Consider the following 25,525-nt stretch of genomic DNA (forward strand, 5'->3'; position numbering starts at 1 on the left):
TCATTGTTATTAATGTTACCTGGGTAACTTGACGTCCTACTGGGAGCTCTGCGAAAGTGAACATAGCGTCGTAACAAGAACTTTGAACTTATTTCGTTTTCAAGACAATAGGAAACTACTCTGTCAATTTTTATTTTTCTACAAAAACAGTACTACTCCTACTACTAGTACTACATGTACTACTACTACTTCTACTACAAGTAACTACTACTACTGCTCATACCACTAGTACCACTAGCACTACATGTACCACTGCCACCACTACTACCTTGGCCGCAAACGCTGCGTCCTTTTTTTCCCTTTTTTTAAGAAGAGCTCAGTATTTTTTCATTTGGCAGCCTTCCCGAGTCAACATGTCATCATCATCACTCTCCTGTGCGTGTGTGTGTGTGTGTGTGCGTGCGTGTGCGCATGTGTTAATGAAAAAAAAAGTAGTGTGTGTGAGCGTTTCAATCTTATTTATAGTGAGTGAGTAATTCAGGAGTGTGTGTGGGATAGTGTGTCAGTACTGTATTGTGTATGAGAGTGTTTCAGTTGTGTGTGAGACAGAGCATCCTGAATTATTCCTGACGTCCTCTCATGCACACACTAAGTGCAGAGAGTAATGTTGATGGTTCCTGTTCAGATCACATCGCTCACATCATTGAGCTGCTGGGATCCATTCCTTTGCCCTTCGCCTTGTCAGGTAGATACTCCAGAGAATACTTCAACAGACGAGGTGAGCCCACCCTTAAGTCCTTGCCGTGTGCGTACAACTGACATGTGACCTGTATGTGGGTGTCAGGTGACCTTCGCCACATCTCCAGCCTGAAGCCATGGGCTCTGTTCGAGGTCCTTCTGGAGAAGTACGAGTGGCCATTGGACCAGGCCGCTCAGTTCAGTGACTTCCTGACCGGAATGTTAGCGCTAGAGCCAGAACACAGGGCAACCGCTGCTGAGTGTTTGCAGCACGCCTGGCTTCATCTATGAAAGTATGGAGTAATATTACTGTCAAAAAGGCATTACCGTAAAAAACGAAGGCGTATCCGTGTGAAACGTTTTGTATCCATGATAAACGATTCGTATCAGCAATAGTAACTTATTCAACCCCAAAACATATAAATATGTTTTTAGCACTTGTCCTTCACTCACAAAAAAATATTTATTTGTTTTTTATGGGGGGTTTTAGCATACAGAAGGCTTTGATGCAGCTTCTGACCTGAAGAGGTCGCTTAAAGCAATGGTAGTTATTACAAAAAAATGGCCAGCAGGTGGCAGCAGAGTATAAGAGATCAACCAGGGCCATGTTGCAACAAGCTCTTCCCAGTGTTTTTAACAGGTTTGTGAATAATGATGAAACTTTTTTCTTCTAATGCTAATTGCTGCAAAACGGAAAAAAACAGAAAGAAATAAATATGTTATGTTTGGGGGCTGAGGACCCAAATGCAGGATTCAGGGAGGTGAGGCCGGCTTGCCGGAGATCAACAAAAAGTGATTTATTTCCAAAAGAACAGTCAAAAGGCAAACGAGGAACGTGGAAAAACTCCTTAATTAACAAAAGACCAAAAAGTAGATGCAAAGTAACAAACAAAACACACGACTGACATAGACTCTGTGACAAAAACAAATGATCCAACAAAGAATGCAGGGAAGAAGGGAACTAAATAGGAGCAAACTAACGAGACCATGCCAAACACCTGGACATGACACAAGGGACAGAGCGTGCTGATTGTAAGACACAAGAGGACCGGTATGACGAGCACAATGACAAGGAAACATGACAATGAAAACCAAACAAAACAAAACAAAACACAGATCATGACAAACGACAAAGCAACAAAATTAACCAAACCCAAACCATAACAGAAATATACTTTTTTTTTTACTGATGAAAGAAAAGACTAAAATCTTTATTTTGGTAGGTTCCATGTTTTTTTAGCAATAGAACACAATATTCTGTGGGCCTTTCAAAATCCAGTAAAACAGCCAGGAGCGAAGGGGGGTTGAATCAGTGAAAATGGCTGGGAGTGAATGAGGTGATAATTTGTATGTTTGAGTTTGAATTATTTTAAACTTGGGAGTAGGATGTGGTTAAAGAGAACATGAAGGTAGTTGGTGTGAGAGCAGAGAATGCAGAGGGCAGGGTTAGATGGAGGCAACTGATTCGCTGTGGCGACCCATGAAGGGAAAAGTCGAAAGGAAAAAAAGAAGAGGAATAAAAAATGTGTGGGTTTGAATTTATTTCTTGTAGATATGACTCCACGGCTATGAATATACCTCCAGAACATGCAGATTACAATGACATCACAGGTCACAGGGGAAACTACTCAAGCCGTAAATCTGTTTCCTCCACCGACTATGGACGCCTGAGTTTCTTCCAGGTCAAGCAAAGCATCAAATTGATTCAAATTAATAACGTCCCGTCTTTTTTTTTTTTAGAAAATTATTCTCTTTAAAATTATATTCAGCTTTGGACTTGCTGGCTTATGGCTTTAGCGTGGAAGCTGTCTTAATGCAAGATAGCAAGGGCGCATGGCTTAGTAACTTAATGCAAGATAAAATATGAAAAAAAAAATTTTGGGAGACATAAAGTTGATAAAAATTATACTTTATCAATGTATAAATTGTGTCACTCAGCCCATAAGTCTGGCCATTGGTCTCTTTTCCTCCCCACCAGCTAAGTGCATTTGTTTATTATTATTAATTATAATAATAATAATTAGGGCTGTTCGATAACACTTTTTTACGATACTCACATCTTCAGTACTCACCGATACCAAGTGCCAATACCATTAGTACTTATGATACATAAAATTCCCCAAAAAAGAATGAAAGATAGTTTTTTTAAATACCTTTATATCTCAATTATAGCAAATGTCCTTAACTCTTTGACTGCCAGACGTTTTCAGAAAAGGGATGCTGAGAGTGCCAGCCGATTTAAGCATTTTGACTGATCTTTCAAGGTCCACAGAAAATTTTCTGTTTGGACTATGGAAACACATACTACCAAATGAAAGATTGAACTTTCATCTTTCATCAGAAAAAAAAGTTTGTTTCTACCTTATTCCGTTCTTTAGTAATCAACAATAGAAAATGGTTAGTTTCATCCAAATGCGCTTGTTTTGGATCAAAATACGGAGAAATCAAGCTTTTAGTGAAACGATATTATTTCATGCACTCTAGTGAATTTTACACTTCTTTTTGTCCATGAATGATGCCACAAACACCTAAATAGTGCTTTACTTCTATAAAACACTACCACCAAGAATGAAAAAGTGTTTTTTGATAGCAGAATACGTTTATTTACATTCAACAGTGTAACAATTTAACAACAATTTGGCAAACTATTTACAAATGTGTGCAACTGTTGTACTATTTACAATTATGTGGATGTTTCAACGACAGTTTTTCTTTTTGTGTAACACTCCCCTGCGTGCAAGGAGACGCAACAGGATTTGCACAACAGATTAGTTTCACTGCGATTGCCTCTTCGCGTGCAGAAGCTACAATTTCTTGCCGGCCGTTTTTTCCGGGGAATAGCAAGTATATACTGCAGTGTGTGTTGCCATCAAGTCTACTATCAGGATCATGATACGGTTACGTTACGGTGGTGTTACGTCTGGCTTCCTCATGTCCTTCAGTTCCTACCGGGTGGTAGATGTTCTGATCCATCTTATCCACTCCATTCATGGTGGCATCGTAGTCCAGAACCAGTGTCTTCTCCGTGATCAGACTGTACCCGCTCCTCCGATGAATATGCATTGGACTCGGGGTACTCTCCATCGCCCGATCGAATGTCCGCTTGTGCAGCTCCGCGTTTTCCGGCGTTAGCAGCGCTAGCCGGTGAGGCTTTATGACGTGAGAATAACAGCCGCGTCAATGCTTCCAACTGTGGCGTCAACCTCGGGAGTCACCATCATCATCATCATCAATGTGCATTGGTCGATGCTTTTCGACGACTCTCCATCGCCCGATCGAATGTCCGCTTGTGCAGCTCCGCGTTTTCCGCCGTTAGCAGCGCTAGCCGGTGAGGCTTTATGACGTGAGAATAACGGCCGCGTCAATGCTTCCAACTGTGGCGTCAAGCTCGGAGTCACCATCATCATCATCTTCGACATCAATGCGCTTTTTAGTATTGATCGATGCTTTCCGTCTTTGAAAAAAATGCTCAAGCGTGAGCTGCTTGCAACCGGTCACCATTGTTGCTTCATCAGCCATTGTTGCTTCATCAGCCATTGTCCCCTCAACACTCTAGCTCCGCCTCACGTCTTCTACTGACGCCCACCCAATCTTGTGCAAAGAGAGTCATCGCTGCCATCTAGGGGCCAAAACGAGTCATTATACTAACTAGATCTGCTTGATACTTTCAGCACAGCTTGCCAAGGCTTTGCTCCACCCGTTTCCCAAAAAAAAAAAAAACATAGTGAACGTCTTTTAACGTCCTCGGCCCCCGTTTTTACTAAACGTTATATAACGTTTATGGCAGTCAAAGAGTTAAAATTGCTTGAAATTAAAGGCAATTATATTTTTTCAGTTTGCTCATAAAAGTCATTTTGCATAGAGCACATAAAATGAATTTCAAATAATAGATAAATAAAATCAAACAAATAATCCAGTGGCCTGGGAAAAAAAAAAGTCCCAAACATAATATGTGGTTGTACATACAGTAGGGCTGCACTATTGATTATTTTACTATTCGAATACTCGACTGAAAATTGTATTGAGTACTCAAGTACTCGGAAGTATATTTTTGCGTGGATAAAGAATAATTTAAAGTATACAACAAAAAAACAGTTGGTTTTCTTTTTTTTAAATCAACAGTTTATTTTTTCCAAATTGTACACTTACATTATACACCAGGGTAGTGATTGTGCATTTATGAATTTTGAGCAGTTGACCAGTAATAAGGCAAATTAAATAGGGTATTTTTTAGGCATTTTAATCTTTTGCGTTACAGGTTAAAACAAAAAAAACTTGTGATTAATCTGCAAACATGAAACACATTAGCTACTGGAGTAGTGCCCTACAGGCTACATCTTAAATTGGGAGCCAGCTGAAACGTAACGTGGCAGCCTTCACATCACGCTAAAATAACATATACATATTCATGTTTCGTGTCGTTCGCTCCATTCATGGCGCCTTGGGCCTTACCCCACGCCAGCCGCGGGGTTGAGTGGACGTGGAGCAGAAGCGGACCGAGCCTCGGCGGCAAGCAATAATGTAATGTCCCGTTGGACTGAAATTCAAAACATTTATTTGCAAAACCCAAATATTTTTACCAAATTAATATTATCTTACTATCTTACAAATCAAAACAATAACTTTTAATTATTGCGTTATTAATTTTTATTACGGCAATGTATATTTTGCCGTGACTGGCAACTCTACTGCTCGCATTATTTTGCCATGAATGGCTCTGACTGATCATTCGCGCTGATTCACATTCACTAGTGCATAAATTGTACTTGCTTTAGAGCGATTCGTGGTAAAAATAGCGGTGGGTGTTGAGTTGCTGGTCACGGCAAATATCCACTGTGTATTATTCTTATTATTATTATTATTATATTGTTAATATTATTATCAAACAAATTCGTATTCCCAAGTAAAAAATTCAAAATCAAAGAATTTTGGAATGTACTCACTAGGAAATATTTGTAAGGTTCAGAAATGAGTACGATTTAAGTTAAGTTGTTAAAACATATATTTACTTAAACATTTAAGTTTCCAGAATTATTATTTACACATTTATACATTTTTGTATTTTTTTTTTATACAAGTAGCTAAATTGAATATGCTGTTCCCATTCACTTGCATTTACCTAAAGTTTACTAGCTCCTGATTGGTTAGTGTTTGTCAGATGATAAGTTGTCAGGAAGTGTTACCGCTGTAGTTGCGTGACGAGTAAACAGCGTTGCTCCAGAAGAAATCCGTCTCCATCCTGCTTTCTCATCTTATAAAGAGTGTTACATTAACCACCAAAGAAACCTCACGTTACATATTTAAAACAAACTAATAATTACTATTGTGGATACGAATCAGTTATCATAGATACGAAACGTTTATCACGGATACGCCTTTTTGACAGTGACCTGACTCCATGTGTTTGTGTGTGTGTGTGTGTGCGTGTGCGTGTGCGTGTGCGTTGCATCACACTCCTACTTCCTGTCTGGCTTAATACAGATAATGAGTGCCTTCAAATCGGCCCTGATCCTCAACCACCTCACAGTGACTTTTTTTTCCTACCTATCCAGCTTTTTTTGTGAAATGTTTCTTCTGTACAAAAATAAACACTGACATGTTGTTTGACCTCAGTAAATGCACCTGATGGAGTGAGAGTGTGAGTCTGCATGCTGCCCTCTGCTGGTGAGGGCATATACTTACAATATGTAGGCCAACAGTGCCATGAAAGGGCATTTGCCCTCTTCTGAATTTTTGTTTTGCATTGTTTACACTTTTATGGTTAAGATAATGAAACACATATAACGCAATATGTCAAAACAAAAAGTAATCAATGTAAACCAGGAGTGTCCAAACATAATCATAATCCTGATATTAACTGGGACATCCCTGCCATAGAGAATTGGAGTGTTTTCTGCCAGTATCATGACTAGAAAAAAGCAAAGACCGAGCCCAATCCTTGCCTCCACATTGTCCATATGACTGTGCGATAAACCTAGTCCCGAATGCCCCATTACCAAATTACAAACTGTACTAGGTGTCAACTGTGCCAGGAAGCATTACACGAGTACATAACTAAGTCACTAGCTGCCGGTTTGATCCGCCCTTCGTCTTTGCCGGTGGGTGCCGGGTTCTTCTTCATTGATAAGGACAAAACCTTACGTCCGTGTGTAGATTACCGGGACCTTAACGACATTACGGTCAAAGATAAATACCCACTACCACTGTTGGATTCAGCATTTGCGCTCCCTTACAGACAGCAACAGTGTCCACCAAATTAGATCTCTGGAGTGTATACCATTTGGTGAGGATCAAAGGGGGGGGGGGGTATATGGGTGAGTGGAAGACAGCATTTAAAACTCCGTTAGGTCACTTCGAATATGTGGTCATGCCTTTCGGACTCCCTAATGCCCCAGCCGTTTTTCAGCTAATAAATGATGTGTTAAGAGACATACTAAATCACTTTTGTTTCGTCTACCTTGATGACATCTTAATCTTTTCCAAACATCTCACTGAACACAGACACCATGTCAGAATGGTGTTACGACGCTTGCTGGAGAGCCGACTTTATGTGAAGGCCGAGAAATGCGAGTTCCATTTTGAGTCAGTGCAATTCCTGGGGTTCATTGTAGAGAAGGGTCACTTGAGAGCAGACCCCGCAAAGATCCAAGCAGTGATCGACTGGCCAACTCCAACTACAAGGAAGCAGTTACAGCAGTTTTTGGGCTTCGCTGATTTTTATCGGCGCTTCATACGAAATTACAGCCATAAAGCAGGACCTCTGACGAGGCTCATGTCAGATAAGGTGCAGTTTAAATGTAGCCCAGAAGCTGAGTCTGCCTTTGTCAAACTCAGATTTATGCCAGATTCATTTATTTATCCGTGCCTTATTTTCCCGACGCCTCGGTTCGACTAAGGCTAATTATGATGTGGGTAACCACGAGTTGCTGGCCATCGTTGTTGCTCTGCAGGACTGGAGGCACTGGCTGGAGGGGGCAAAGGAACAATTTACAGTCTTCATGGACCACAAGATCCTGGCCTAAATCCGTTCCGCCAAGCGACTCAACTCCAGACAGGCTCGTTGGGTGCTGATCCTTGCCCGGTTTAACTTTACCGTGACTTACAGAAATGGCTTCTCCAACACCAAACCCGATGCGTTGTCTAGGATCCATGATCCTGCCGTGGAGGACACCAGCAACGAGATCACTGTTCCAAGTGGTGGTGGGAGCATTACGGTGGAAGAAAAGTCCAAGAAGCCCTCCATGCTCAAGTTCCAAAAATAGGTCTGGAGAGGAGATTGTTCATCCCGACCATCTGCACACAGAGGTGCTTCAATGGGGACATGCTTCGCGGGTCGCTTGCCACCCCGGAGTGATACACAAGCATTTCCTCATCGCTCAGAAGTTTTGGTAGCCTAGAATGCGGAGGAACATAGTCGAGTTCATCAGTGCCTGCTCTGTTTGTGCCTGCAGTAAGGCTTCCCAACTACCTCCAGCAGGATTGTGCTGACCTTTACCCATTCCATCACGTCCATGGTCATATGTGTCATTGGACTTTATTACTGGCCTCCCTGCTTACTGAAGCAACACAGTAATACTGACTGTAGTAGATTGTTTCTCTAAAATGTCTCATTTCATCGCCCTGTCAAAGCTGCCATCCACCTTTGAAACTGCAAACTTGTTAACCCGCCACGCTTTCCGATTCCACGGAATCCCCATTGACATTGTCTCGGACCAAGGCCCCCAGTTCATAACCCGTGTGGATGAAATTTTGTGCAGCCTCAGGAGCCACAGCGAGCCTTTCTTCGGGCTATCACCCACAAACACATGGACAGACAGAAAGGGTCAATCAAGACTTGGAGGCCACTCTTTGCTGTGTCTGTCACCGTCACCCTACGTCTTGGTCCACTCACCTACCTTGGGTGTAATATGCCCACAATTCATCGTCTCCTCTACTACAGACTGCTCCCCCTTCATGTCTGGTTATGGATACCAGCCCCCCTTGTTTCCCTCGCAGGAAGGGGAAGTGGCCGTCCCATCAATACAGCATCACCTCCAGAGAGCCCATCGGGTGTGGGGGGAGACCAATTGAATTCTCTTTGTTATGTCACTGTTAGCTTAGATGATTGCATCACCTTCAGTTGAACCTTTTTTTTTTACAAATAAATGTCAAAACTATTATTTGTGTCTGTGTTTTTGGGATCCAACTCTTGAACATAATTTTTAAAGCAGTTAATGTAATAGTTTCACAATTCTGAGAAACTATTTTTGCTTCTAAAAATTACCATTTACTCACTTCAGTGTTAGGAAGATAAATGTTCCCATTTAAATTTTAAGTAGTTCAATTGTATTTTAATTGTAAGTAGTTAAATTGTGTATTTTAATATCTAAAAAAAGAAGCTCTACAGAATATAAAATGAACTACAGCTGCGAGCAGCTATAAAGAGCCCTCGCAGCCTGGGCCACTTTGGGGCAACTCTTTCAATACATATGACGTATCTATACGTCATAAGCTTTTTTTTATGCAAGAGTGTACAGGAGGGTCTTGCACAGCTTTTGACTGAAGACTGTTATTTAAAAGAAAAGGCCAGCAGATGGCAGCAAGTATAAGATTAGCCAGTATCCCGCAAGTATCTTGTTGCAGAGCAGAAGAAGAGAAGCAGGAAGTGTAGGTTGGGACTCGTCGTCTGTCACTAGCGTGGTGTAGGACAGGAGCGCTCAGAGCAGCGGAGAGCCGTGGGGGGGAAGTATAAAATAAGCGATCGGCAGAGCAAAACAGTTAACCCTGGAGGATTGCTTTTTGGCTTAAAAAAAAAAAAGTTCCCTTTTCGGCTCATCAAAGCATGACGGTGGCGATCGAGTTGCTGCACGTCAAGGTATGACGCTTTGTTCGTCGAGCAAACGCAACGAGCAACCGTCGAGTGATCATCCGCGATGTTATCCGCTGGGTTTTGCCGGTCATGTCGACCTCTGGATGACTGGATGCTGCAGCAGAGTTGCAGTCAGACCAGCCAATTTTTTAGTTTTATGTGCAATAAATTGTTATTTTGTTATCAGACGCACTTTTTGGAATGTTGTTTTATTGCACAAAAACATTATTTAGATGTTTGCACTGTCACAAAAGAAAAAATAATGTTAAAGTCCAAGAAATTTTTGTTTTACAAAAAGCTCCTTTTCTAAGTTTTTCTACATTCTAACGCTGATAACTAAAGAACGGAAAAAGATGGAAATACACTTATTTTTTTATATAGCATGTTCATGTTTATATAGCAATAAAACACAATATTCTGTGGTCCTTGCAAGATCAGTCAAAATCTAGTAAAACGTTCCTGCCAGGTCGCCCAGTGGGAGAGGTGTCTTTTCGTGGCCTGGAAATCCAGACTCACTCACAGCTTTGCTGGAGAGTGAGTCTGGTCAACCGTCCTATCAGTCACATTTCTGAGGCGGGTCAAACTAACAGCTCACAGACAGTGGAATGAACCAATGAGCGAAGAACGGAGTTTTTTTCTTCTTTTTTTTCTGCTTAGACGGAATAAAAATCCAACATCCAGCCGAAGATAGACAGTAGTGAATGACTTATTGTTGCGGGAAAAACTTGAGGAGTGACGTTGCTCACGAAACAACGTCACGCAAATTGACAAATTTGATTGGCTGACCTGTTTTCGGCCGGAGCCGAATCGCTGTCTATGGACGCCTGTCCAGACCCACTTTCTTTTTCAAGAAAAAGCCCACTTTTTCAAGAAAGTGGGTGTGGCTTGTCCTGTCGCTTCTATCCCAAAGGTTCTTGGGCTAGAGGACTGCGATGAGGAGGACAGCGTTAATATGATAGTATAGTCTAGGGTCTACAATAACTAATTAAAATATAGGTTGTTGATTTTGTGTCATCTTTCCATTCTGTGCGGTTGGGTTTTAGTTCTGGGTGTTTGCTTCCTTTTGTCTATGTCATCTGTGTTTCGTTACCTTGTCTGTGTCAATTCCTTGTCTCATCAAGCTTTATGTGACCCACCTGTGTTTGCCTGACCTTTCTCGTGTGTCAACCAATCAATGGCCCCTGGCACTTGTATCTTGCCCAGGTGTGTCTTGTCATGTCAATTAGTAATGGTGTATCTCGTCTCCTGTCTTTTGTTCCGTTTTTGTTGGTCCATTGTTGGTTATGTTTGTTTGTTGCTGTTGCTATATGCCCTTTTGATCCTCTACATCTTGCCGAGTGATGGTAAACTGAAGCATCATGAAGCAATGAGGCCTTCCATCCAACTGGTTCGCTCCTGGGCCGAAGCATCATGAGGCTTCATTTGTTCTATTGCGCCTTCATGTGGAAAATAAATGTCATGACAGACAGTGATTAAAATGATACCATGGATTTGATGGGGTCAAAAGGGCAGGGAGTTGTGATGTGAATGAATGTGCGTGTGGTAATTGAAAGAATCATTGTTTTATTTTAGACATTGACATATAAACAAGGAACAAGACACACCTTTCATTCATTTTTATTGAGGAAAACTAGCATTTCCAAAGTTTTTGGATTTAAACGGTTTCTTATTTTAGATAGGATTTCTCCTGCTTTTGAAAATAGTATTTCGCAAGGGACGGATGAGGCCGGGGTACAGAGAAAGGTTATTGCTAGTTTGTAGAGGTTTGGGTAGACATGTTTGTGCAGCTCCCAGTAGTCCAGGGGGTTTGACATCCTGCATATGTTGGGTTCCCCCAGGTAAGTGTGGACCTCCACAGTCGCATCTGCGGTCTCACTCTGGGTCCTCCTCTGCATGACTGTGTGGTCCAATCGCCGCCACAGTTTGTCACCTAAGACACAACAAACAGACTAACAGCCAACAGGCAGTTCTGGCTGCCCATCGTAGAGATGGGAGCAAAATAATGCCTTATCCCACAATAATGCACTGCCGCTCATTTCCTATTGCTTAATTAACACCATTAGAATGTATCGAATATTACCTTGCTCCACAGGCTGGGAAGCTTCTGATGTGTCCGGTTGTGTTGATGAAGATGATGGGTTGGAGGAGGAGGAGGAAGATGCCCTGTGCCGGATCACTGTCGCACATTCAGCTGTGAGCCTCCTCTCAGCCTCTTGTGCTTTATTGGGGCTAAAGAGTGTTCTCTTGGTACCCAAGTTCTTTAGAACAAAGTTTACACTTCACCTTTTGAAATATCAGCAAGTAGAAGAAATACATTAAAACGAGGGATACACTGTGTTGTCACAATAATTTACAATATATACTCACACTGGTTATTATAATATGTACCTTTTTAGGAGAGATCTGCTCAAAATTATCCCAGACAAGGGATGTTCTCTTCTTTTTCGTTGCGGGTGCGTCCATTGCAAAACGAATCCGATTGAATTGAGGTTTGAAGATGCGAGTTTGGTGTGTCAGTGTCACCTGTGAGCTCATTGTCGTCTCGGTGCGCCATTTTATTTCGAATCACCTGCAAAACTATGTGTTGGCGATGACGTAGGAAGCCCGTCTGGCGAGGCTTCGGACGTAGCAATGTGCGTTCCAAGGCTTCGGGCGTGGCCACAAGCGTAATCAACACATGCCTCGATGCGCACTTTGCAGATTTGTTTCCGGTTTACTCGGCACACGCATCGGCGCCTTGGCACAGTAGGGCACATCACTAATCTTGCCATACCTCGCTTTTGAACTACGTTGTTGTCTATTTGGACTTTGCCTTGTTTGCCTCTGTTTTGTAGGTAAGTAAAAATGGAACATTGAAACGATCAAATCATTTGAAACGATTGATTCACAAAAATAATCAATCTTTTGGAACATTCGAAACATCTCCCCACAGTGACATCTGGTGGCCAAGTGTAAAATATTACAATCAAACAGTAGATCAGTGTTGCCAGCTCCCCAGTAAGGAAACTAACTATTGGCTGTCTGTCATCACCTAATTTACACTACTGTCAATCGGGCTTTAATTGTAATGAACGCCATGAGAGAGAAATAATATCATCGGAAACAAAAACTGAATAACCCCTACCCCATCAAAATAAGTATAGAAGTACAAATGAGCTTTTTGTTGCTGATACTTGGTTTGTTTTTAATTTTGCCTCAACAAGGCTTTTGTTTTGCACCAGGGCATCAAGTTTTGACAAAGTGTTAGAGTGGAAAAAGAATGACGTGCAAAAACATGACACCCGTAGCGAGAATTGAACCTGGGTTACCTGAATAACGGACCTTCTCAGTCTATTGTGCGGGTGCGTTACCACTAAACCAACCGCCATGTTCAAAGTGTTCAAGAGGATGTTGACATTTTATCATGTAGGGCGATGAATCAGCAGGACAATTTTACATACGAAGTATACTTAGGTTGGATTTATTTTAGATTTAAGACATTTTAATATAGTGCAATAGTCGGATTTTATTTAATTTTAGAAAAGGCACTTGCTGAAACAATGTGAGGCGTAATGGAACGCGAAAGGCAACTGTCACGTGACATCCTGATTCTGAGACAGATTTAGGAACGCAATTCGAATCACAAGTTCTGCCTGGGTTCCGGTACGTACCAAAACGCAGTTTCGATTTTGCCATCACTAGTGTTTTGTTTAATTAAAAATAAACTCCCTTTTTTGGACTTCACCTCTACTTCCGCTTCCCTGCATTTGGGTCCGCAAACACCACCACCTTGACATTTTGCTTGCTTATGTGCTCCACAGGTTTCATTGTTTGCATCGTGTACACTAATAAATAACGTCGTGTACACCAATAAATAACACACCAGTCCAATATAGGTCGTAAGGAACATTGCCTTTTGTAGGGGACCACACGCACATATAGGATTTTTGTATAGATAAATAGGGTGAGATGGACTAATCATTAGGCCAGTTCAACAGGGGGAGATATTAATTTTTGTTAAATGCCCTTAAGGCCACTTAAACAGGGGGGGTTGTTAGATTAGGCCTCTTAATGATTAGACAGATGACTTGCGCTAGGCCGTTGTGTCGCTGTGACCTGTCCGGTGTCAGGGTTATTTTCAAATAATCCTCAAATCATGCAACTCCATGAGACAGGAATCAAGGACTACACCCAAGTTTGTCTTTCTGCAGAAAGGAGGAAGTGGATGCTCTCAGCACCAAAGACTTCTCGGCTCCCACTTCCTTGTTCTGCGTATTTTTTCATTAAGTTTAGAAAGCGGAAAAAATGGCGGTACTAAATTCGCGATGATAAAACATGCATCTGGTGTGTGTGTGTGGTCTTGGGTTTTTTTCATAGTGGGGCCAACATTTCGTGATTTCACAGAGTTGTGGGGCCATTTTGCTGGGCCCCACAAGTTTAGAGCTCTTTTTAAGGGTCAAGACTTGGTTTTAGAGTTTAGGTTTGAATTGGGTCATGGTAGAGGTTAGGGTAAGGAATAGGGGTAGGCAATCATTTTTGATGGTTGGGGTTAGGGGAAGGGGCTAGGAAATGCATTATGTCAATGAGATGGCCCAACAAAGATAGTAAAACCAACTTGTGTGTGTGTGTTTGCCTTTGTGTATTATGAGGACATATCCCCTGAATACACACAGCGCTACGAGAACATTTTGAATTATGAGGACACAGCCCATGTCCTCATAATTCCTTCAATGCAGAAGTGCTTCTAGGGCTGTAGAAGGCTAAAATCCAAAGTTTTAGCCAATGTCCTAGTAAACCATAATTACGTGAAATTGTGTATTTTTGTGTATTTTGATGACGCCCCCTGTAGGAAGGTCCTTGTAATGCACTACTTCATGAATAATTCACACCAGTGTATATTTCACAGCATTTGACTGGCTGACCGTCACCTGTCCCCACAATTCAGTTATTTTTTCTCAAAATGCTGTGTATTGTGAATGTTTGTCTGTAGACGCAGAGCCTTTTTTTTTTTTTTTTGCAGCCACCAATTCCTAAGTAGATAAATAATGAAATACTCTATGACATTTAATTATATGTGGCTGGGGAAGGGGGGGCTGTGGACCGGTGGGGTGCCTGGCGGGCCTGCAGTGCCCCGTCCTGCTGCGTTGGGTTGGGGGCGCGGGCCTTGTTGGGGTGGGGGGCGCTCCTGCTCCTGGGTTTGCTCTCCGGCCGTTGGCCCTGGCGGGGCCCGGGGGTCGTCCTTTGGCGCTGCTGCAGCCTAGGGGGCCCTGAGGTGTTGCGCTTGCTCTGTCCTGGCAGGGGTCGACGGCTCCCCTCTTTGGTGGAGATTTTCATGCATGCCAGATCCACCACACCAGCATCTATCGAAACTCAGACACAATCTGCTTCTTCCTCAGGTCATTGAATCGGTGGAGGCTGGTGTCTGTGGATCTCACTCTGCTTCATCTGTCCTTCCTTCCTTTCCTCAGTCTCTCCTTTAGTCTCCCTGATTTTTTGGATTTGTTGGAATTTAGATGTTTCTGGGGTTGGTGAAGAACTCTGATTGGTGGCCCGGTGGGTGGTGTCTGGTCGGTGCTGGATTTCACTTTCCTTTCTTTTCTTTGGTCCTTCCTCGGGTCTCCTGACGGCGGTGTTCGGTTTAGGTGAACGGTATGGGATTTTTTAAATAGGTTTTTGGTGAACTAACGAATACACACACACTCGCACGCACGCACACACGCACATACACATACTCACCCACATCCCAAAAAAAAAAAAAAGAGCAATGATGATGACATTACCGAATGAACAATACTGAGCTCTTAAAAAAATTAAAAAAATTAAAATTTATTAAAAAGCTGTGCTATCCACTGTATTTTATTTTTGTTGGCACATTTACTGCTCACTGCACAGGCTATTATGGTACACTGAAAGTCAACTTCAAAACATCTGCACCAAGTTACCTATCAAACTGATTGAAACTCATTTTTTTCTACAGCTTTAGATCATTATCTTCAGTGAGATATGTCAGTCATGAGGCCACAGAGGGCAAAAGTTAAACCCATCCTGAGGTAAAGACAAGGATGGCTTCACCATCAAATATATTAATTCATTCAAAGGTGAGTATTGGTAAAATATTCTTTAGTATGGGCCTAGTTTTCATTATTGTTACAATGAAATATTTCTGTTGTATCCTTTTTTCTTTGTAAGGTCGAGGAGTGTTCAGTTCCTGCTCCTTTCAGAAGGGAGACTTTCCTACTGGATATCGAGGAGAAGTTATAAGCAAACAGGAACGTGAAAACAGGCTGAGAGTGTATCATGATGCCCGGAAGGTCTTCATGTTTGAATTTCGCTACAATGGAAAAACACTATGTTCCTTGTTATTTAACAATCTCCTCATATAGTCACTTAAATCAATTTATTTCATTTACTCGGCTGAACAGGTTATTTACAATAGGTAAATTAAAAGGTCTACCACACAAAATTTCAAGCGGGCTTATCCAATATAAAATTATTTATTTTTAATTATTAAATTTTTCATAGAACATACATTACTCAATATATGATGAAGAAAATGGGACTGTCAGACTCCGACATTTCTCTCCAGTGTTTACAAAACACTACAGACATTTATTTTCATGCTTTATGGTTATGCACTCCGGTTATGTATTTCTGGACTAAAGTCTTAGAAAAACTTTCCGCTATCTTGGACTGTAGGATACCTTTATCTCCACACTTGTGTTTGCTAGGTGACCTAACAACAACTGACTTACCACATAAACAATTTCAATCTACACTTGTAGCCCTTACTATCGCAAAAAAATAATAAGCTTGTTAACTGGAAAAATAAACAAACTCTGAATATCGACCAATGGTCTAACCTCCTCATAAATCACATTTTAATTTAAAATTGATAGAAACATGGTCTACGTATATACAATATTTTAACCAAAATCTGGTTACTTAATTCTGCCTGTTAGCGAGAGCCACCACATCGCGATAACTTACATTGCTGTTTCTGTATTTGGCAATTTGTAACTAATGGTTGTGTTTTTATAGTCAGGAACCCAGTTGCTGCCAGCAGGATCGAGCAGACTACATCAAACGACACCTTAATCACCAACTCCTCAAGATTCACCTCCAATGGGCACCAAGGGTTAATATTCGGATTCACTGCATGCCAGTGGGTTAATTCCATAGGTGCTGGGCGTGGGCGGCTCTACCCCTCTGTTGGCTGCTGGGTGGCGGCTGCATCTTGGCCGTTCCCTGGGTCTCTTGGGGGGTGCTGCGTTGCGGGGCTCTCCCTGGTGTCCGGGACGGCGCCGCCCCGGCGCGGTCCGTCGCTCCGGGCCCGGCGACGCGGTTCGGGACCTGTGGGCCGCCAGGGTGCTCCGTGGTTCCCTCTCTCCTCCCCCTTGCTGCCTCGCCTCTCCCCGCCCGTCCTCCGCCTCCCTGTCCCTTCTCCCCCGTCACCCTTCCTCCTCCTCTCCCCCTCTCTCTGCGGCCCTGCCGCTGCCCCTTGCCCTTCTTGTCGTCTCCTTCACATTCAAGGTGTAGGGGTAGAGTTTTCAAGTCGGCGAGCTGGCGAACTCAGTAACAGGGTTAGCTTTCACTAAGAACGATGGAGTGACGACCGGGGCCTTTCCCCGCTGGGCCTGGGATTCGGGGGTGCCGCCCGTCCCCGGTGCCCCCATCTCCCCTTATACCCCCGGTGTTCTGTCCCTCCATGAGGTGGGGTGGGCGCGGGTGCCCTCTCCGCTCCGCTGTCCGGCCCCTCTTCGGCACCAATGCCTGGGGGGGCTTGGGCTGGGTTGGGGTGGATGGGGGGCGGGGGGGGGGGTTCGTGGGGGGAGTGGGGGCTGTGGACCGGTGGGGTGCCTGGCGGGCCTGCAGTGCCCTGTCCTGCTGCATTGGGTTGGGGGCGCTGGCCGTGTTGGGGTTGGGGGGCGCTCCTGCTCCTAGGTTTGCTCTCCGGCCGGTGGCCCCTGCAGGGCCCGGGGGTTGTACTTTGGCGCTGCCGTGGCCTGGGGGGCACTGAGGTATTGCGCTTGCTCTGTCCTGGCAGGGGTCGACGGCTCCCCTCTTTGGTGGAGATTTTCATGCATGCCAGATCCACCACACCAGCATCTATCGAAACTCAGACACAATCTGCTTCTTCCTCTGGTCAAAAAAATCGGTGGAGGCTGGTGTCTGGATCTCACTCTGCTTAGTCTGTCCTTCCTTCCTTTCCTCAGTCTCTCCTTTGGTCTCTTGAGGTCTCCCTGATTTGTTGGAATTTAGATGTTTCTGGGGTTGGTGAAGGACTCTGGTTGGTGGCCCGGTGGGTGGTGGGTGGTGTCTGGTCGGTGCTGGATTGCACTTTCCTTTATTTTCTTTGGTCCTTCCTCGGGTCTCCTGACGGCCTCACGACTCTGGCTGGATTCTGAAGTGTTCGGTTTAGGTGAACGGTATGGGATTTTTTAATAGGTTTTAGGTGAACTAATGAATACACACTCACACGCACGCACACACGCACATGCACATACACACCCACATACAAAATAAAAATTAATAAAAATTAATAATGAAAAAATATTTCATATTTTTCATTACTTTGTTTAAATGACTGAGCATGTGTTGATGAGACAACATTGTGAAATTTTGTACATTTTGCACTTGAACAAGAACATCACACAGTACAATGTGTTCTGCTGATAGCTACATGGATGACAAGTGACGTTGCATTTGCGTACTCCCATGAAGGAAGCAACCCTTAAAGAAGGTGTCAGATCTCGCTTACCTTGCCGACTCTCCGTTCAATGGGTTAAAGCTCCCCTTTATCTTCACTAGCTGTAACACGGTCAAAGTTGAGGAGTTGACAGGAACTCTTCAAAACGGCTGTGAGAAGGATTCGTTTAGATTCTCACCGCCCCGGTTTTAGAGCGTCAGCCCGGTCTTGCTTCAGATAAACCCTCATTGAGTAACCAATTTTAAATAAAGATAAAATCTGAACACACTCTTTTTGCTTTTTCTCTAATCGGTTGCTCTTGTTAAGACCTACATTAGTTAGCTGGTTTTGTTAACCTGCTCGGGCTTGTTATCCTAATTTAAAATAAGACAAAGTAACTTTAAAGTTTCAGGGATTAGCAGTTACCGATAGTAAGGTAATTGTTAGCGTATGACTGAGATAGAACTTAAAGTTAAAAAGAGGTTAAAGATAATAGGCTGAATTAGGATATTAAGCTTGCTCTTACTTGTTACTTAATTTACCTAAACATAATAGTAAAAGAAGTACTGATACCTCAGCGTATCTATTACTACACTAATCCACAAAATAATTGTAATAATCATGTTTGAATTTAATTCAAGAAATAAGTAACAATTTGGAATTTAAATGATATAGGGTTATATCTATCAGAACGAATTAAACTCTAACTGACACTAAGAACAGTGCCAAGAAGCACAAGTAAATTCTTAATTCAAAACGTCACTTTCTTTCAATTAGCCCAGCCCTCAAACACTAGGTTCCTGTTTAAATGAGTCGAAATACTTTAACCTAGTTAGTCCAACTCTAAATAAAGTCTCTGATTGCTACTATTAATAGTTATGCTTTTTAACTATCAACAGTGAATTTATCAGAAGAACCTATACCTTAAGTGATGGAATAATGTGAAAATAGGTTAGAATTTTCAAAAGTTTATTACAATACAAGGGTAGTACAAGCAATTGAACAAGTCCATCCATCCATCTTCTACCGCTTATCCAAGGTGGGTCATGGGGGCAGCAGCTTTAGGAGGGATGCCTAGACTTCCCTCTCCCCAGCCACTTAAACCAGCTCCTCCGGCGGGATCCCAAGGCGTTCCCGGGCCAGCCGAGAGACATAGTCTCTCCAGCGTGTCCTGGGTCGTCCCCGGGGCCTCCCACCGGTGGGACATGCCTGGAACACCTCTCCAGGGAGGCGTCCAGGAGGCATCCGAACTAGTTGCGCCACCTCAGCTGGCTCCGCTCAACGCGGAGGAGTAGCCGCACAACCCTGAGTCCCTCCCGGATGACTGAGCTTCTCACCCTATCTCTAAGGGAGAGTCCGGACACCCTGCGGAGGAAATTCATTTTGGCCGCTTGTATCCGGGATCTTGTTCTTTCGGTCACGACCCACAGCTCATGAACATAAGTGAGGGCAGGAACGTAGATTGACTCGTAAATAGAGAGCTTCGCCTTTTGGCTCAGCTCCTTCTTCGCCACAACGGATTGATACAGAGGCCGCATCACTGCAGACGCAGCACCAATTCGCCTGTCGATCTCCCGCTCCTTCCTGCCCCCACTCGTGAACAAGACCCCAAGATACTTGAACTCCTCCACGGAGAGAGCACACCACCCTTTTCCGACTGAGGACCATGGTCTCGGATTTGGAGGTGCTGACTTCATCCCAACCGCTTCACACTCGGCTGCGAACCGCTCCAGTGAGAGTTGTAGATCACGGCTTGATCAAGCCAACAACACCACGTCACCTGCAAAAAGCAGAGATGCAATGCTGAGGCCACCAAACCGAACCCCCTCAACGCCTTGGCTGCGCCTAGAAATGTTGTCCATAAAAGTTAGGAACAGAATCAGTGACAAAGATTAGCCTTGGCGGAGTCCAACCCTCACTGGAAACGAAACCGACTTACTGCCGGCAAAGCGGACCAAGCTCTGGCACCGGTCGTACAGGGACCGCACAGCCCGTATCAAGCGGTAGCCCGTACTCCCTGAGGGACCCGGTCGAACGCCTTCTCCAAATCCACAAAACACATGGTTGGGCGAACTCCCACGCATCCTCGAGGACCCTGCAGAGGGTGAAGAGCTGGTCCACTGTTCCACGGCCGGGATGAAAACCACACTGCTCCTCCTAAATCCGAGATTTGACTTCACGACGAACCCTCCTCTCCAGCACCCCTGAATAGACCTTACTTCCAGAGGCACTGTCCCCGATGTCCACGCAATGTTGTAGAGGCGTGTCAACCACGACAGCCCCACAACATCCAGAGCCTGTAGGAACCAGCCAGACGTTCACAGCAAATCGTCACAATACGTTTGGGTTTGCCAAGTCTGACCGGCATCTTCCCCCACCATCGGAGTTGACAGCTCTGCCCCTCTCTTCACCCGAGTGTCCAAAACATGCGGCCGCAAATCAGATGACACAACTACAAAGTCGATCATCAAACTGCAGCCTAGGGTGTCCTGGTGCCAAGTGCACATATGGACTCCCCTATGTTTGAACATGGTGTTTGTTATGGACTATCCGTGACCAGCACAGAAGTCCAATAACAAAACACCACAGGTTCTGATCGGGGGGCCTTCCTCGCAATCACGCCCCTCCAGGTCTCACTGTCATTGCCCACGTGAGCGTTGAAATCCTACAGCAGAACGAGGGAGTCCCCAGAAGGAGCGCTCTCCAGCACACCTTCCAAAGACTCTAAACACAGACAACAGTCAGGACCCATCCCCACACCCGAAGGCTACCCTCTCGTCTACCGGGGTGAACCCCAACGTACAGGCGCCAAGCCGGAGGGCAATAAGTATGCCCACACCAGCTCTGCGCCTCTCACCGTGGGCAACTCCAGAGTGGAAGAAAGTCCAACCCCTCTCGAGAGGACTGGTACAAAAGCGCAAGGTGTGTGTAGAGGCGAGTCTGACTATGTCTAGTCGGAACTTCTCGGCCTCACACACCAGCTCGGGCTCCTTTTTCGCCAGGGACGTGACATTCCATGTCCCAATAGCCAGCTTCTGGAGCCGGGAATCGGTGCGCCAAGGTCCCCGCCCTTGGCTGCTGCCCATCCCACTACGCACCCGACCCCTTTGACCCCTCCGACCGGTTGTGAGCCCATGGAAAGGGGGACCCACGTTGCCTCTTTGGGCTGAGCCCCATGGGTGTAGGCCCGGCCACCAGGCGCTCGCCAACGAGCCCCGCCTCCAGGCCTAGCTCCAAAGGGAGGCCCCGGTGACCCACGTCCGGGCCCCTCTGTCACGTACTGGGCAATCCTTTCGGGCTACGGGGGGATACGGGCCTCGCCATCCTACACGAAGCCATGCCCTGAGGTTCGGCCCTCTGGCCGAGGATCCCATGGTCAGCCACGAGCTTCACCCACCACGCCCCATCCCTCCCAGACCCCTAAATCCGGGAGGGCCAGGCAACTGGGCTTCGGACCCATGAGTACTTTTAACCTTGTCTCATGGGTACAGGATTCAGTTACGACGCTGACCCCCTCTCTCCATCCTGGTCAGACAGACAGTCATCAGTGACCCGGAAAAGGCACTAGCTATGGATCAAGAGCTAGCGACCCTCCTCGCCAAGTCCGCTATCGAAGCAGCGGATCCCTTGGCTCATCCAGGGGGATTCTACTCCCCCTACTTCCTTATTCCCAAAAAGACAGACGGACTACGCCCTATCTTAGATCTGAGAGTTCTCAACCGTTTCCTCAGGTGTTGCCCTTCCGTATATGCTAACTACGTCGGCCGTGTTGAGGACGATTGCCCGAGGGGAATTGTTCACGTCAATCAATCTAAAGGTTGCTTACTTCCAGTCCCTATCGCTCCTCAGCACAGGAAGTTTCTCCGCTTTGCTTACAGGGGTCGACACTGGCAGTTCAGAGTACTCCCATTCGGGCTGTCACTCTTTCCCAGAGTGTTCACATGTGTAGTGAAGTCGGCACTTGCAGTCGAGGGGCATAAAGGTGCTCCCTTACTTGGACGACTGGCTGATATGCGCTCCGTCCAAGGATCAGGCAATCCGAGACACGTCTACGCTCCTACAGCATGTGTCACGACTTGGGCTCAAGGTCAACCTGGAGAAGTCCTCTCTTGTTCCCTCTGACACTGTTCATCGGAATGTTGTTAGACACCACCTCCATGACAGCTCGACCGTCCCCACAGAGGGTCGACAATGCTACATCTCATCTCTCTCTCTCGTGCCAATGGGATGATGCCGTATGTCCTTTTTCTGCGTCTGCTGGGCAAGTTAACGTCCCTGACGACACTTGTGCCATTGGGCCTGCTAATGCTGCGACCATTGCAAAGGTGGTTGCTCCGCTTCCGGCTCAACCCGCTGCTGGCCTGTCGGAAGCGTCTTCGAGTGTCCAGTCGGTTCATGGGTGCACTCGCATCTTGGGGTTGCCGGTCTGTTCTATCAGCGGGAGGCCCATTGGGGGTTGTAACCACACGTCACAAAGTGGTCACCACCGATGCCAGCCTGAGTAGATGGGGCGCAGTTTGGCAACACAGGACGGCTCAAGGCCTGTGGTCTGCAGGGGACAGATCGCTGCACATCAATGTGCTGGAGCTGCAGGCTGTGCATCTGGCCCTCATTCATGTTCTGCCCTTTGTGGCAGGGCGCCATGTCTTGGTACGATCGGACAACACCTCCACTGTGTATCACATCAATCATCAGGGCGGGACAAGCGCCGCCCAGCTCCTACGGGCCTCACTGAGGCTGCTTAGATGGGCCGCCATGTTTCTCCCGGGCATTGTCAAGTCGGCGGATTCCCTCTCCCACCGTCGTCCGCCTCAGGGGGATTGGCGTCTCCACCCGCAGGTGGTGAGCGCCATTTGGAGTCGCTTCGTAAAGGCTACAGTGGATCTTTTTGCCTCCGAAGAGTCCACTCACTGTCCCTTCTGGTTTTCCCTGAGGGAACAGAGCAGCCCGCTAGTCCAGGATGCTCTGGCACACCCCTGACCAAGGGGCCTGCTATATGCCTTCCCACCTCCCCCCCTCATTCATCTGACCCTTTAGAGGCTCCTTCTGGAGCGTTGTTGCTGGTGGTTTCCTTCCTCAGGGGTGCCCTTCGCCTTCGTTCTAGAAATCCGCCTCGAGTCCCCACCTGGGACCTTCGTCTGGTGCTTGACGCACTGTGTAGGTCCCCTTTCGAGCCGTTAACCGAAAGGGAGCTTTGCTGGCTGTCTTGCAAGACAGCGTTTCTACTTGCGATAGCATCCGCTAAGCGGGAGGGGGAGCTGCACGCCGTGTCTGTTAGTCCCGAATGCCTTCGGTAGCATACCTACGTAGCAGGGGTCACATTGTGGCCAAATGCTGCCCAAAGCTTTGTCTGGCTCTCAAGCCAACCACCCTATTCGTCTCGCTCGTTTTGGTCCAGCGTCGACGGATGGGGATGAGGTCATTGGTGTCCTGTGAGGGCGCTCTGCTCTTATTTGAATGCTACGTCAGGTTTCCATATATCCACCCAGCTTTTTGTGTCTTACAACGGCCCCGAATAAAGGAGCTACTGTGTCCAAGCAAGGCCTCTCCCATTGGATCGGGGAGGTGATTCGGCAGTCGTATCGGGTTTCTGATCGCCCCCCTCCTCCTGGGGTGCTCAGTCGTTCCACCAGGGGTGTGTCTACCTCATGGGCTGTTCTGAAAGGAGTGTTCTTGGAGGACGTCTGTGCGACCACTTCCTGGTCGTCGCCTTGAACGTTTCTCCAGATTCTACAGTTTGGATGTCACCTCTCCTCATCCACCTGATGTGGTTCGCGGTCTTGCAAAGGCCCCTCTGTGAGATACAGTTTCCCGTGTCTTCGTGACATCGCTGGTATTCCGCGTTCAGTGCTGTTTCAGCACCGCCACCTGGCGGATGGGATGGACGAAATGGAACGACAGTTACGTATGTAACTACGGTTCTATGAGTCCAGAACGACCGCCAGAGAGCCTGTGTTGATTTGCGCGAGAAAGTTCTGAGAGACTCAGTTCCAGCTACGATCCCCTTTTATACATGAGGTTCACATCAGCTGGAGCCCTGTAAATGTCCTTTTATGAATTCTTTCTCGAATTGTAATAAAACTAAGAAAATTGTTATTACTTTTCGGATTGTTTTCTACTACCAAAGGAATAGATTTTATACAAATTTATTGTTGGTTAGTTATAGAGATAAATATACAAAGTAATAAGCAACTTTATCTGGAATTGAGATTAACTATCTTAAAGTTTTTTGACTTATTTGAAAAAGGAACGTAGCCTTTGAGGTGAGATAGTTACTTAAATGTAACATTGAGAGTTTAGTTGTTTTTTTTGACGAAGATAACTCGATAGTTTGTCAACTTTCACCGATAGGATTTTCTTTTGATTTTAGATTTTTTTCCTAACCAATAAGAGAGTTTCCATTTAATTATTGAATTTAATTTAAGTATGATTATTACAATTCTTATGTGGATTTATATAACCATAGATACACTCATACTACTACTTTTACTATTTTTAGACCAAATTTTTGTAAAGTATAGAAGCAGTAAGGTATATGTTTGGTTATTCATCATCTCTTTTTCACCCCTTCTATCATGTATGAACACTTTTTTTTCCTTTTTTTTTCCTTTATTGCATTTTACAGAACAAACATGGCTTTGCATGTATCGAAACAACATGAAGAAGACATACACAGGAGAAGTGACAATGGCGGGTGATTCAAGTACAACACCGCTTGTTGACGTGGGAATAAAGAAGCAAAATATTTTGCTGCAAAAACATAAGCAAGCTAAGGAGCAGGGGTGGGTGTGACAATGAATTTTGAGCGTCCGTCATTCTACAATCGTCAACAGTCAGGACACCCTTCCGCCATCGTCACTATCTCAAGATAAATGGCATTGTAATCAACAATCCGTCATTCATCATTCTCTCAGCGAAAAATTGGGTCCATCATTGATTCCATCAATATTGGTGGACTGATGGACCTTCACCCATCAACGCTAACGACCTGACGAAACCATGCCCACTTTGTCAGGGTAGCATGAAACTGCATGTAGTAGATGCTACTGACACAATACCTGTAGATATAGGACATTGTAAACTGATTTGCATTTCCTTTCAAGCACAGCCAATCACTGCGATTTTCACCAGCACATAAAAAGCAAAATAATAAAAAAATCTCTTAAATACTTAACCATTTTAATCAAAATTACTGCATTTTTTTTTAACTTTAAGTTTGTTCCCGAGTGCACTATGAATGTTTTAAGCAAGATTAACTTAATGAATTTCATTTAATGATACGTCACTGTGGGTTACACAGAAAAAACATGACCAATAATGTGCATTATCCCTTA

General features: G+C 44.9%; 2 protein-coding genes across 6 annotated transcripts in view; one reads left to right on the plus strand and one right to left on the minus strand.

The window, feature by feature from the left end:
• LOC147178156 (SRSF protein kinase 3-like) overlaps positions 1–6,299 on the plus strand; it is a 98,411-nt gene extending 92,112 nt beyond the window's left edge. For all 5 annotated transcript variants that reach the window (XM_086069224.1, XM_086069226.1, XM_086069225.1 and 2 more), the window contains 2 exons: positions 626–718; positions 785–6,299. In XM_086069224.1, the coding sequence (XP_085925350.1) occupies positions 626–718; positions 785–969 (278 nt within the window). In that variant the 3' untranslated portion in view covers positions 970–6,299. The remainder of the gene's footprint in view (positions 1–625; positions 719–784) is intronic.
• Positions 6,300–11,133: 4,834 nt separating this feature from the next.
• On the minus strand, positions 11,134–12,061 carry LOC147178159 (uncharacterized). Its single transcript, XM_086070105.1, has 3 exons — positions 11,915–12,061; positions 11,607–11,784; positions 11,134–11,456 (listed from the first exon to the last, which is right to left on the minus strand). Exons 1-3 carry the CDS (start codon positions 12,059–12,061, stop codon positions 11,134–11,136), a joined length of 648 nt encoding a protein of 215 aa, XP_085926231.1.
• Between the last annotated feature and the right edge of the window lie 13,464 nt (positions 12,062–25,525).

The sequence above is a fragment of the Leptonotus elevatus genome, chromosome 2 (assembly GCF_054856555.1).
Source record: "Leptonotus elevatus isolate MCC_2025b chromosome 2, RoL_Lele_1.0, whole genome shotgun sequence".
NCBI classification, from domain to species: Eukaryota; Metazoa; Chordata; class Actinopteri; order Syngnathiformes; family Syngnathidae; genus Leptonotus; species Leptonotus elevatus.

Excerpts from the sequence above, each read along its gene's own strand:
- LOC147178159 (XM_086070105.1), bottom strand. The coding sequence starts at position 12,061 with ATGAGCTCACAGGTGACACTGACACACCAAACTCGCATCTTCAAACCT. Across the intron at positions 11,785-11,914 it reads AGCAGATCTCTCCTAAAAAG|AACTTGGGTACCAAGAGAAC; the intron begins GTACATATTATA and ends TTTGTTCTAAAG. Across the intron at positions 11,457-11,606 it reads TTCCCAGCCTGTGGAGCAAG|GTGACAAACTGTGGCGGCGA; the intron begins GTAATATTCGAT and ends GTTGTGTCTTAG.